Consider the following 14,616-nt stretch of genomic DNA (forward strand, 5'->3'; position numbering starts at 1 on the left):
TAAACAATATTTTTAAGCCAGTTGCTATGTTGTGTTTGAACTACAAACAAACAAATAAATAAATATTATGAATTATTTATCCATTTATTTAAAGAGTATATGCAACAACTGGCATGAAAAAAAAAACAATCAAATTATCGAACGTTCGAATGAACGAAAGTCATTGGAGAAGATCTGAATTTTTATGCCAAATAAATATTCTAAAATCTAAAATATTAAAATGATGAGAAAATTAAAAAAATAATCATTTAAACTGAAAATATAAAAAAATATATATAAACAATAAAAATAAATTATCTCCTATGAAAACCAATAGAACAAAGATGAAAATTAAACAAACAGCGTGTTATGGTTTTCAGTCGAGTTTAACAGTATGGGCTATATGCAAAGCTAGTATTTTTCAGTCGAGGATGAACTACTGGTGAGAGCTTTATGTGACTATTTTTAATTTCATAAGGTTCCTTTTAAAGCATCGATGTTGTAATGTAATTAAAATATAATCAATCAAATAGAGTTAGGTATAGTCTTCATTGGTAATAGATATAGTCTTCATTGTACAAATACATTCATTCATTCATTACACAAAAATTAATCTTAGTTGATGTGTCAAACTTTATAGGGCCGGTGTCCGGCATAGTTTAGCTCTAACTTCCTTCAACACACCTCCCTGGATGTTTCTAGTATACCTAAAAAAGCTTGATTAGCTAGTTTAGGTGTGTTTAATTGGGACTGGAACTATAATATGCAGGACACTGGTCCTCCAGGACGGAGTTTGGACATCTCAGGTTTAAATACACTTGAAATTGCTTGAAATTCTGCAATGCGACTATTGCAGTTTCATAAATTGCCATATTGATGCTGAAACGATATATTGTGCAGATCTAATTTAAATTGTAACACAATTGAAAATTACCACTCCTACAGACTGTACATTATGGAATGATATTGTGTGAGAATAAAAATTAAACGGTTTGTGTCGCAAAAAGGAAGGTTTAAAATATAAGACATTTAGGGATGTACATTACAGAAAACATTTTCACAATTTAATAAATTGCCTTGCCTTTCATAAATTGCCATATTGATGCTGAAACGATATATTGTGCAGATCTAATTTAAATTGTAACACAATTGAAAATTACCACTCCTACAGACTGTACATTATGGAATGATATTGTGTGAGAATAAAAATTAAACGGTTTGTGTCGCAAAAAGGACGTTTTAAAATATAAGACATTTAGGGATGTACATTACAGAAAACATTTTCACAATTTAATAAATTGCCTTGCCTTTCATAAATTGCCATATTGATGCTGAAACGATATATTGTGCAGATCTAATTTAAATTGTAACACAATTGAAAATTACCACTCCTACAGACTGTACATTATGGAATGATATTGTGTGAGAATAAAAATTAAACGGTTTGTGTCGCAAAAAGGACGTTTTAAAATATAAGACATTTAGGAATGTACATTACAGAAAACATTTTCACAATTTAATAAATTGCCTTGCTGGTGTGTGTAGTTTTTTTTAAAAAGTAATGAATGAGTGAATTAATAAGGGTGAGAATATTTTACTTTCATGGGAGACAATTTTTGTAACTAAATACTTTTTTGGCATATAAAACAAACATATACATTTATTCAGTTGTAGTGTTGTATTTGAACATTAAATAATCAAATAAATAAACAAATAAGCCAGTTGTTGTGTTGTATTTGAACTTAAAATAAACAAACAAATAAATAAATATGTAAGCCAGTTGTTGTAATATATTTGAACTTTAAACAAATAAATATTATGATTTATTTATTTATTTATTTATATTGAAACATACCACAATTGGCATAAAAATAAATAAATAAATAAATAAATAAATAAAACGTAAATAAATAAATTTTAAATAAATAAAATATCAATAAATAAATAAATGTCAGTAGTTGAAGAAGATTTTTTATTGGAAAAGTTTAAAAATAATTATTATACCAAGTAATTATTCCTCTATAACAAGCAACTAAATATTGATTTAATTAAATTAATCCCATATCATGTAAATAATTGAAAATCTTCATTTTTAAATCAAAACCGTTAAAAGAAAAAAGATATTCACGCATGAATACAAAACAGAGAAGCATCTATCCTAACGCAGCTCCCAATAAATTTCCCGCCTCCCTTGACAAGCCCAATTGACCCTGCTGAATTTCCCCTCACAAACACAGCCTCCAGCACAGTTTAACGCCATCAACAGAGCGTGGGCGGCTTTCAAAGGTAAACTCATAAGAGCTCCGAATGGATGAAGGTGTGAAATGGATGCAGGCCGTAATGTCTCCTTCCTCCGGCCGCCAGGAATAATGTTCTCGCATCTAATGCCCTGTTTATGCCTGTGTGGTCCGAGCTGAAGCAGGCCAAGCTAAAGCCCGGCCTTAGACACACACACACACACACACATACAAGGACCACAGTGAAGCCATGCTCGCAGGAAGACCACCAGCGCTCACCGACACACAGCAGATACTGGTGGAGCGGCAGACGTGTTCGAAGACGGCAGGAATTTAAAATAGTGCGTCTCACCAGTGGAATATCATTAGCACAATGTGCAGTCAGGAGATGCTGAGTGTGAAAAATCACTAGTGGAAGAACGGAGAGGGATAATGCATTCAACTCCCTGCTAGTGTTTATGTATTTGCGCACTCAGTCTGCGTTGTTTTAGCATCTGAGCGAGTAAAGGAACTACACAAATCACTTAACTGATCATACTATAAAAAAATAAAATAAATAAAAACATTTGTAAAATTTGAAATTGTAAGGCAACTTGAGCTTTTAGAGTTGACTCACCTGTAAATGTTGCCTGGACCTCATAAATATAGGCTATATGTCATCATATTCATATGTAAATAATTGTAAATAGATTTTTAAATATATGTAGCATGCACATATGACATTCATTTCCTCCGTGTACCACTAGAAGCAGAGATGTATAGTACAACTGCTTCACTACTGTATTTAAGTACTAAAAGGCAGTATCTGTACTCTACTGGAGTATTGTTTTTTTCTCCTACTTCCACTTTAACTTCAGTACATATTTTGGATGAGTTTAAAGGTCACCTATGGTGAAAAATCTACTTTTCAAGCTATTAGGACAAACATATGTGTATATATAGTGTATAGACCATCATATTGGGGTGAAATAAACACACCCAGTCCTTTTTTTTTCAATTTAACAACATAAAAACGGTGGACCAATTAGAGCGGTTTTCAGACCAACCGCAACTTTACGTAGGAGTGCGGTCCCCCTGCCCACCGAATTGATTGACAGCTGCGCGCATTAACATGTTCCGGTAGTCACGTGTATAATCATGTCAACAAGACCAGGCAGACATACGCAAAGCAACCGGGTATAAAAGTTCTGTTCTGTTCGCTAGGATCAGCAATCATCATCAAACGTGATTAAGAGTGAGTTTCACATGTTTAAAGTGTTTTAAAACAGTGCACGTGTGTAATTAATTACAGTGATTTACTTCAGCTTTACTTCATCAGCACAGCCGCATGTCAGAACAATTATAAAAGAAGACGCTTCAATCCCGGTTTGTGGAAGTTAAAGCAGGTTTATTTTGTACATTAGCATAACAGATATCCACACAGCACTGGAGGTTAGCCTGTATCCTGTCACATTTGAGTGCAAAAACAGTGCTAAGCTAAGCGCGCTCTGTCTGTCTGTCTGCCTGCCTGTGTGTGTGTGTGTATCTCTGTGTGTGTGTGTGTGAACTTTGTAACAATATTGTTTGTGACTCATTAATGCAACTTCACAATACTGATTAGTAAAGGTTAGTTCTTACTGTAGTATTTCTCACAAACGCTACGTGAGACCTTCTTCCTTTAAGTCTGTCTGTTGCCTGACACAGCCGAGGGAGGATATTAAAGTACGCTGGAAGAGACGTAGAAACAGTCGGCGGGAAAGACTCGTCTTAAAGGCGCAGTACGACAAAACCACCCCCTGCTGGAAATCAGTATAAAACAGCATTTTGTAAAAGGTATAATGAAAAATCTGATGGGTGTTTTGAGCTGAAACTTTATATACACATTCTAGAGACGCAAAAGACTTATATTAAATCTAAAAAAAAAGGGGTAACCTAGGTGCCCTTTAATACTTTCACTCCGACAGATTTTTTATGAGCTGCATCGTTACTCATTACTACAGGTGTCCAAATTATTGATATCGGTTCAGTAATAGATCATAAACGGTTATTACGTACTGACGTCATTTATGTCGCAGTAGAATACTATGGCGAAGGAGGCGAGGGCAGGTAAATAACGCTCTTGCTACTTAAAAGGTAGATAATTGTGCACGATTCAACTGCTTTTGAGTTTCCTGGACAATCTTTCACTGACAATGAAGGCGTCACAGCACACGAGCCGCAATTTCACTACTACGGAAAAATGCTGTAAAACTCCATCTTCACCTCTCTCTCTCTGGCCCCATTTACACTAGTGCGTTTTAGTTTTAAAACGGCGTTTTAGAATGAAAACGATCCGCGTCCACACTCGCGTTTTACCCAGCGTTTCTGAACTGCTCTCCGTCCACACCAAAACGCTGAAAACGCACATCACGTGACCACACACACACACTTTGGCAATCGCTGGAGGCTGGAGCCCATCTACCCAGATGAGAGCTCTTCTAGTCGGACTTCTCATCAAGCATCTCCCGCTGGATCTAATCTCACTATATTTGCTAAACGTGATATTTCATTCATGTTGTTGTCTTTATCTAACGACATATTCCCTGACTTTGGTCATTGGAATCTATTACTTGTTCTCAGGTAACGTGTTTTGGCTGAGCGCAAAGATAAGTTAATGATTAATGTAAGCACGTAGCATTCTGTATATTGACTGATCGCTTGCCTTTATTTCCTATAATGTATAAACTTATTGTATGTTATACTTTTATAATGGCCATTATCGATAATTAAAACTGATATTCAGCAAAAGAGAGGGTGTTTCGTATTTTCACTGAAATTGAAAGGAGGCAGTTGTTACCGGCTCCGTTTTGTTATAAATATCCACACAGTGAAGATGACGCTCATGCAGCACGACGCCTCAACATTTCTGCTGTCTGTTTAGTTGTTAATATTAAAATAAAAATAGGCAGTTCCTTATATCAAGTTTACATTTTATTGTTGAGAAAGTGAAACAACGTAGCCAAGGTGATGTGAATGAAGTTATAAAGTACACTGTTCCCTGTGAAGATTGACGCGTGCCCTCGGTATGTTTTCCATATCAAACTGAGAAGAAGAGATGCAGCCTTGATCAAACTTGCGAAGTCTGAACTTACACGGAGAAGATTCAGGACTGAACTGTGTGTTAGGCTACTTAATATTGAGAAAAAGCCCCAATCAGAGAGGCGAATGTCTGCAGCCCCGCCTCCGTTTTCAGATGTCTCCGTCTTTCCCCATCCACACTGAGACGGAGCAGCAGCGTTTTAAAATGAAAACGGCCTCTCCAGTGTTTTCGAAACGCTCCGTTTTCGGCGCTCGAGAACTCCGGCGTAGTGTGGACGGATGGCGTAACCGTAGCAAAACTTATGCGTTTTCAAACTAAAACGCATTAGTGTAAACGGGGCCTCTCTCACTTTGGACATTTGACCCACTGGCGTGTTTTAGAACTTCTGTTTACAACCAGTAATTTGCAATCCGATAATTGGTTTCAATAGCGCTTTGAGTGGGTTACGGAGGGTTTTTGTGACACAACTTTGAAAGGTGTGTGTTAAAGCTGTTATAATCTGTCAGTTGTGGTTCAAGCGCGAGAGAAAAGCGTTATCCTAGTTCATATAAATCGCAAGACATGTTTCTTTTTGTTCGGCTTAATCACGTGCCCTAAAAAAAGATATTTAAAATAAGCAAAACAATATGATGTCTTTTGACTGCTTTCTTTAATAACTACATTAGACAATACTTGTACTTTTACTTTCAGTACTTGACTAGTAAATTTTAAACTAAACTACTTGCAATACTTAAGTACAAATAATGTTGAATACTTTAGTACTTCCACTTAAGTATGGAGCTTAAAGAGCACTTCAACTTCTACTCAAGTCACTAGAGCACTTGTACTTTCACTTAAGTCTGGGTATCTAGTACTTTATACATCTCTGACTATTAGAAAGCCCGCATATCACTAGTGTATATCACAGTTAGAGAACAACTGATCTAGTGGATTGTCTGCTGCCATCTTTAACGTGCACATTCATGTTTCAGAAGGCATGGCTTTGGACAGCAAGGGAGGGACTGTGTTTCCAAGCTATTATGCTAACGGGTAGCATTGTGGCAGATCACCTACTGCACCTTTAAATACTTCTTATTAACTCCATCCTTAAAAAAAAGACTACAAAAACCCTCAGTGTTAATAAAGCTTAATTTATAAGCAGTTTGTATTGATGGTAATTATGTTATTAAAGTTTAAGAAACTGGTTTACTCTATAATGAGCGTCAGTGCCTTACAATGAAGCAACAATGAATTAATAACCATTTAATATGTGTCATGCTGCAGTATTACACCAGTGCTGAAATGACTGAGCAACAGAAGCAGAGATCGTGGCCTCAGGTTTTGTTGTCCTCGATCACTCTTGTTTTCAGACACTCAGGGAACGGCCTGCTGTGGGCGAAACATTTCCTGCTATAACCACACCACATCCTCTGAGCTGAGATTTTCAGTATTTTCATATGCACCGACCATCCCATAATACAGCAGTCTAGGAAAACTTCATGAGATCTGTACGTTGTCTGAAGAACATATACATGATTAAACTCACCACCATGATGTTAGGCTTTTGTGGGCGGTTGCTAGGGTGTTGTTTGTGGTTGCTAGGCTGATCTAAGAGATTGTTGCAGTGTTGCTATTCTGTGTGATGGTTACACCATTTTGAATTTATGCTAACAACAACTTAGGGACCAATTAGGAAATACCTAGCAACCACCCACAGCTCTCCGGAGCTATTAGAACAGGGGTCACCAATCTCGGTCCTGGAGGGCCGGTGTCCCTGCAGGCTTTAGCTCCAACTTGCTTCAACACAACTGCCTGGATGTATCAAGTATAGTAAGACCTTGATTAGCTTGTTCAGGTGTGTTTGATTAGGGTTGGAGCTAAAATCTGCAGGACACCGGCCCTCCAGGAACAAGTTTGATGACCACTGTATTAGAATGTTAAGTAGCCATTTGACGCCACTGTCTTGCATGGTTTGGGACTTGTGGAGCTGCGCATCGATGGATTTGCTTTTCAGTGTTTGGACTTTCAGTAGTGAAAATTAAACTCTGAAAACTGGACTGACAGTTTTAATTTACTAAAATTTCTATGTGAAGCTGCATTGACACAATCTACATTGTAAAAGCGCTATAAAAATAATAATGAAATGAAAAAATTGAATTAAAGCAATAACTTGCGGCCACACTCATACTCTAGAACACACTAGCCACTTTAATATTTTGAAGCCACATTTGTTAGTTGAGAAACTCAGTTTTCTTTTTAAAAAAGCCCTTATTATTCATTATAAAAGGAGACATTTTGGTTTTGGGGGTTCTCCAACAACAGGCTGACCTGCATGCAAGGTCAAAAACACTTTTGTTGTCTTATAATTTGCATTTTTTTTACCTAATTATCCCAACGACTCCAATATGATATGTTCAGCGATTCATTTGTTCCCAAACCCCTCCTTAGCGCGAAGCTAATTTACGCTGATTGGTCCGATGATCCAGTCTGTTGTGATTGGTTGACTGCATTCAGTGTGAGACAGAAAGAAACGCTCACCACGGCTATGAAGTAGCAGAGAGTATGTGAGAGCACAATGCAGGAATGCAATAAAGCAATGCAGTTTAACATCAGAATATAACTCCACTTGTAACGCTAATCCCAAGTGATAACAACGACACACATTTAGTATTAATCCACACAGTGGCAAAACTGACTGCACCGCGTGTGTGAGGAACAGCTGATGATGACTATGGCAAAGCTAAACAACAGACGTTCGCGAGTTCAGAAACGCATTTAAACTGGTAAAGGAAGAAGTACACGTTGTGTTTTCAACATGATTTTGGACACGATAGGCTCTATTTTGACGATCGATGCACAGTCCAAAGTGTAGGGTGCAAAATATAATATAAATAAATATAAATATAATTTTTTATTTTTTTTTTGCTTTGCATATCACCTCCTGTGATGTGACTACAGCGAGGCTGACTGGAGGAGAACCGGCTCGATCTGACCAATGGCAGCAGGACTACAGACTCTAAGTTGCCGTACGGTTCAAACACCTGCAGCGCGAATTATATTTACTTCTAAATGGCTTAAAGTAAGATTATGTATTAAATACAATCAAAAATATTAAAACGAAGGAGGTTTTTGCTATAATTTTAGTTAGTTTTGTATGTACACAACACAGATTCAAATATTTAATCAACTCTCGTTTTTGTTTTTGTTTCATTCATTCATTCATTTTCTTGTCGACTTAGTCCCTTTATTAATCCGGGGTCGCCACAGCGGAATGAACCGGCAACTTATCCAGCACGTTTTTACGCAGCGGATGCCCTTCCGGCCGCAACCCATCTCTGGGAAATATTTTTATTTTAGTTAACGACAATTATTTAACGTTTTCATTTTTTCAATAGTTTTCGCTAACTTTAATAACCTTGGTATGAACCCTGAACTATTTATTAGCAAGTCTCTTTAAAGGTCCCATTAAAATAAAGCTTTTGAGATGTTAGTATCAGTACTGTTGGTTTTTAGGATATCTCTAAGCAAGTGCACTCCAAAACTGACAAAAATTCAGGTTTAGGAGTTATAAAACTGGGTCCCACTTTATATTAAGTGTCCTTAACTACTAAGTACTTGCTTTAAAAAAGAAATACAATGTACTTAACATGTTGAAAATGTATTGCAGAACACTTCTGGTGCTCGAGTTGGGATACAGGTCAGGTTATGCACAGCATTGGTGGTATTGGTAGGTTTAAGTGTGGGTTAAGGTGTAAGGGATGGTCAAAAGTATAGTAACAAACGTAGTTACAGAAGTTAATTACAGATGTAACTACAAACAGGTATTTAATCAAGCGTAAATACAATGTAAAAACATGTATCTACACAATAAGTGCATTGTAATAAATTATTAAGTTCAGTGTAAGTACAGCACATATTAATTAGGGCCACTTAAAGAGCCCATATTATGGGTTTTTGAAAATTCCCCTCCATGTAGTGTGTAACACAGCTCTAAGTGAAGTGAAGTATCCAGCTAAGGCTTAAATAAGTGTACAGTGTTTAAAACGGTTGATTCATCTATAAAACAGTCGACTCATAGTGTTTCAAACGAGTCGCCTTAATACAGTCATTCGGTGTTTCGCCATGACGTACGAACGAAACCAAGTTATTCACGTGCACGCGCAAACCCGGGAGATTTCAAACCTGAGGCCCCGCCCTCTGACGCAGAAACCCAGACACACACACACACACACACACACACAAAACACACCCACAAACACACGCACACAAACATGCCGGATGATTAAAGTCACACTGCAGATGGATATTATCGAGTCTCTACCCAAAGATGAAACATCAGCATTATAACCAAGCAGTTGGAAACTTCTGGAAACTTCTGCAAACTACATGCTACAAAGAATACTTCATCTGAGTTTGTTAAAGAATCAGTAAAGAGTAACTTACTGATGGGTTCCTCCATTTCTCAAGTGTAAGTACGTGCGATTAAAGTTGTTGCCTCGTTGACTCTAGCTTGTAAATGTATTTAGTTGTGATTTATTACTTGTAACCGCGTGTACTGTATCAGGTTAACTGGCTATATTCTCTTATCGCGAGCAAAGTCACGTTAAAAACGCGACGCGTGCTGCTTTTTTTACGGAGCTCCGTGGACGAGGGTAGTGTGTGTGTGCATGCGCTGTCGTCCGGAGGTATGTGTGTGTGTTTGTGTGTGTGCGCGCGCGTTGTCGCCCGGAGGTGTGTGTGGACAAGGGCAATGTGTGTGTGTGTTTGTGTCTGTGAAAAGTGCAGAGTGAGACAAGCTATGAGATCTCCTCGACAGTTTTTGGAGTTTTTGTTCAATAAAATAGTTAGTCGTCTGTATTTTCAAGTCCATCGTCTGTATTTACATTGCCCCACTGGCAGCTAAAATCCACGCCTACACTATCGAGCGTGTATGAACTGTGACTACTTCTATATTGCTGATTAGCTGTTGTGCATTTCACTCTCTGACTGAAGGCAGTCGACCAATCGCAACAGACTGTCATCGGTCCAATCAGCGCAGATTAGCTTCGCGCTAAGGAGGGGATTGGGAACAAATGAATCACTGGACGATTTTCAAACAGGAGTCGCTGGGATAATTAGGTAAAAATAAATGCAGATTATAAGACCATGAAAGTGTTTTTTGACCTTGCATGCATATTAGACTGTTGTTGGAGACCCTTACAACCAATATATGACCCTATTTCATGTATAATATGGGCTCTTTAATATAAAGTGGGACCTAAAACTGATATAAAAATGAAAAGCATGTAGTTTGTCGCTTCCACCTAAATAGATGAACAGTTTCCTTCATGTTTCCTTTGCTTCGATACCTGCCCCAACACCAATCGATTGTATGGGACTCAGCATTTTTTACAGTGTTGCACCTAACATGACCCCGAAACAGGAGAGAGAGCGAGAACAGCAGAAGCACAAATATCTCTGCACATTTTTTCCCAGGTTTGCACAAACACCTGAGGCGCACACTCCTGACCACATGCCAAAAGCCAAACCTGCGAGGCGTGCAAAACAGACGGATGAATCACGGCTGCTAATGCACTCGTTAAGGCGTTACGAGAGGCAGACGTGACCCAAGAGCGAACGCAAGGATCCCCCTGCAGACTGTCATTTCTCAAAGAGACGAGGATTATGCAATGCAGAGACACACCTGGAGACTAAACACCACCCGAACGCATGACAGAGAAGAAATAACGGCAGTGGGGGGAGAAGAAGCTGAGAGAGTGCTTGGAAGAAGTGAAAAGTGCCTGCCCTCTTCCTTCGGGATTGGCAGAAGAGGAGGGTTGCATCCCGCTGGATGGGAGTAAAAAAAACACAACGCAGGACCACTGACAAGAGGGCTGAGCCGTCTTCACTGCTCTGATGTCACCAAACACATGACCCAGCCTCTCCAGTAACAGCCCAGTCAGGAGGGGAGACAAAAAAAAGTGTGTTTTAAAGCTTACACATTTTTGGATTGCGAGAATGTCTCATTCCCCTCACAAACAACCACAGAACCACAAGTGCGGTGCAGGAGATTTCCCCAGGACGACAGGAGGGAGCCACTGGGGCGTAAATGGTTAATCGGAGCGGGTCAACCCCAGTCACAGAGACCCAACGAGTCAGTAAGTACGCTCTAACCACACTCGTATATGCCGTATTTCCATCCGCTGATATCTGAACGGTCTCCTCAGACCGGAGCGCGTGTGTTTGTTTGTTCCCTTCCGATGCCTTGATATGATTTGTGCTCCCGCTTTAGGACTTCGAGGGTCACCACGACCTGCAGAAGAGGAGAGAGCCAACGTGTGGCTATGGCGTCTAACAGTCTTTTCAGCTCGGTGACTCCGTGTCAGCAGAACTTTTTCTGGGGTGAGTGCTGCGAGAAATTATTTTCATTTCACTGTGGTTCAGCGCCGGGTCACACAGAAGTCAAGCAGGTCGATAACCGATGGCGCGCGCGCATTTACATTTCAAAGTCAGGGTGTTTACGTTCGCGCGGATGCTGAGATGCTGACATGTTTGTGTAGGTTAAAAACACATATGCGGGACACAGAGGAAAACCCTTCTGGATGTATAAACATTCACTCTGTTTCAATTTACAGAGCTGCATTAGAACAAGATGTTGGAAAAACTGCAGCTCAGAGTGGAATCGCTTGATATCGTGCATGGTGGTTGATGCTGATTGATTAATGCACAAACGAGGGAGCTGATATTCATTAATGTGAATTAAAAGCTTAAGCAAACATGGGTTTAGTTTTGCAAGGAAATGAAATGCCAAGCTTTTAAACAAAATACACAGCCATGATGCGTCTATGAAAGTTCTGTACATTCAGAAAGAGAGAGTCCAGCATCATACAACGCACACACTCACACACACACAAAAAAAAAAGCCACATGTAAAGCACAATCTATGCAAAACCGATTTGAATACCTCAGCTATTCAAAATATACTAACATGTAAAGTCCAGACAAATCCCCGGTCTTATCACACGGCATGTATGGAAATGAAAACGCAAAGCGCTGTTGACAGAGCGATCAGAGATCGTACTTACAGTATTTTCCTCATCAAGTGTCTCATGTCGACATAATCGGAGGGCAAACATATGGAGGCAGGATATTGAGCCCGAGCCAGACAGCGTGAGCTATGGTTTTGTCATCACTGCCGGCGACATCGAAGTGGCGTCTTTAAAACACGAGGCCGCAGGGGCGCATCACACCTCACACACACTCCTCTAAACGATACACATTACAATATTAACAGCTTTACATAATTGCGGGCAGTCTTATTTAAGAAAACGCATATGTTTAATTTCTGGAAACTTAAAAAAATAAGGAAAAGAGCTTCCATAGTAGCTAAAACACATACAAATGCTTTAATAGTGATGCTTAGCTTTGTTTAAGAAGGAAAAAAAAACAAAAATGGTTAGTAAACAGGGTTTATTACAAAACTCAAGGATAGTCTATAATGTTGAAAATCTTAAAGCATGTGATTTAACTTCTGGAAACTTTAGGAATTTCTAAAAACAATAAGGAAACATTTCTTTTTAGTGTCCTGCACTGATTTAAAGAACTTCCATAGTAGGTAAAACACTTACAAATGCTTTAATAGTGATGCTTAGCTTTGTTTAAGAAGAAAAAGAAACGAAAATGACTAGTAAACAGGGTTTATTTCAAAACTCAAGGAGAGTCTATAATGTTGAAAATCCTAAATGGAAAAACATTCAATATCTTGACTTATCCTTTAAAGCTAAAAATCACTTAAGCACATTTTCTTTTACTGATTTATGTTCAGCTTAGTTCCGACGTTTCACAAACATGCAAACTGAAGGCAGATTTGTTGTTGTTGTTGACAAAATCCTCTACAGAAGGGGTCTATAAAAGTTATTGAGGTCCGACATGAAATACTGTTGTTTTACAGAAATCTATTTAACATATAAACCCCCTATAAGCCAAAAATCACTATACTAAACGCCTCATTTTTCATCTTTATCCATATTCAGCTTGTAGTTTAGAGGTTTTTCGAACATGTAATTAAGCCAATTGAACGCAGATTTTTGAGAAGTGCACTTCAGAGAAGGTCTTTAAATATTTTAGAAGAGGATCCAGCATACTGCTGTTCTTGCACTGAATTGAAATAAAACTTTATGATTTCTCAGCGAGCTAAACAAATATCTCATAAAAGCAAAATCGATGTACGTTTTATACCGACTGTATCATCATTTTCTGGTTGAGATGCATAGAATTAATCATTCATTCGAATTTTTTTTTTATATTTACAATTGACTAACAGCATTTTAATGTGCAATTCACACTATTTACAAGACTATAAAATTAATGCATTTTTAAAATATCTGTTTACTAATAGTTAGGATTTAGGTATTGGGTAGGATTAGGAGTTTAAAATTAGATCATACTTTATAAGTATAAATAAACAGTTAATATCTACTATATAACCCTTGAATAAATATTAATCCATATGAACTCAGATTTGTTTAGAAATGCACTTCAGAGAAGGACTATAAATATTTTAAAGAGGATCCAGCATACTGTTGTTCGTGCATTCGGGAAATAAACCTAACATTCTGATTTCTCAATGAGCTACACAAATATCTCATAAAAGAAAAATCATTGGATTTTTTTATATTTATCATACAGTACTTATCATTTACTGGTTAGGATGCATAGAATTAATCATTTATTCCTTTTTTTTATATTCACATTTGACTAACAGCATGTTAGAGTGCAAGTTACACTATTAACAAGACTATAAGCTTAATAAATTTCTAAATATGTGTTTACTCATAGTTAGGGTTTATTTATTGGGTGGAATTAGAGATGTAAAATAAGATTATACTTTATAAGTATGAATAAACAGTTCATATCTAAATAATAAGCAGGTAATTGCTACTTAAGCTACTTATTTGCTACTTATTTTTTCTTTTTTGCTAATTTAATTTTTATTTATCTTATTATTTTGCCAGTATTGTCCCATTGAGATACAGCAATATCTCTTTAACCAGAGAGTCCTGGTCAAGACAGGCAGCATAATTACAAAAATAAATAAATAAATAATACATGTCACAACACAGACACACACAAAAATAGTAGAAACCATAATCAATTGTTAAAACATGTGCACTGTTCTAAATTTAAGGTCTTTAAAATATTTTTGAATATAGTGACAGATGGTACAGATTTCATATGTAGTATATCTTGACTCTGTGTGGAAAAAATTACATCATAAGTAAGAGTATATCTGTTGATTGGGTACTGTAAGTATTTGAAAAGTACTTTAACAAATTACATATATCCTGTGGTAATTTACCAACCAAAGTTTTAGAAATGAAAACT

The 14,616-nt window shown here is 37.5% G+C and overlaps 3 protein-coding genes across 6 annotated transcripts in view; 2 read left to right on the plus strand and 1 right to left on the minus strand.

The window, feature by feature from the left end:
* Nucleotides 1-14,616, plus strand: part of cdc5l (CDC5 cell division cycle 5-like (S. pombe)) — a 453,211-nt gene that overhangs the window by 284,647 nt on the left and 153,948 nt on the right. The window lies entirely within an intron of this gene.
* supt3h (SPT3 homolog, SAGA and STAGA complex component) overlaps nt 1-14,616 on the minus strand; it is a 267,830-nt gene that overhangs the window by 181,007 nt on the left and 72,207 nt on the right. The window lies entirely within an intron of this gene.
* The window catches only part of runx2a (RUNX family transcription factor 2a), a 169,350-nt gene continuing 165,782 nt past the window's right edge, over nt 11,049-14,616 (plus strand). The window contains exons 1-2 of one of the 3 annotated variants that reach the window (XM_068214370.2): nt 11,049-11,390; nt 11,525-11,634. In XM_068214370.2, coding sequence (XP_068070471.1) covers nt 11,577-11,634 — 58 coding nt within the window. In that variant the 5' untranslated portion in view covers nt 11,049-11,390; nt 11,525-11,576. 3 annotated transcript variants of the gene reach the window in all.

Source organism: Danio rerio, chromosome 17 (genome assembly GCF_049306965.1).
Source record: "Danio rerio strain Tuebingen ecotype United States chromosome 17, GRCz12tu, whole genome shotgun sequence".
In the NCBI taxonomy this organism is placed as follows: Eukaryota; Metazoa; Chordata; class Actinopteri; order Cypriniformes; family Danionidae; genus Danio; species Danio rerio.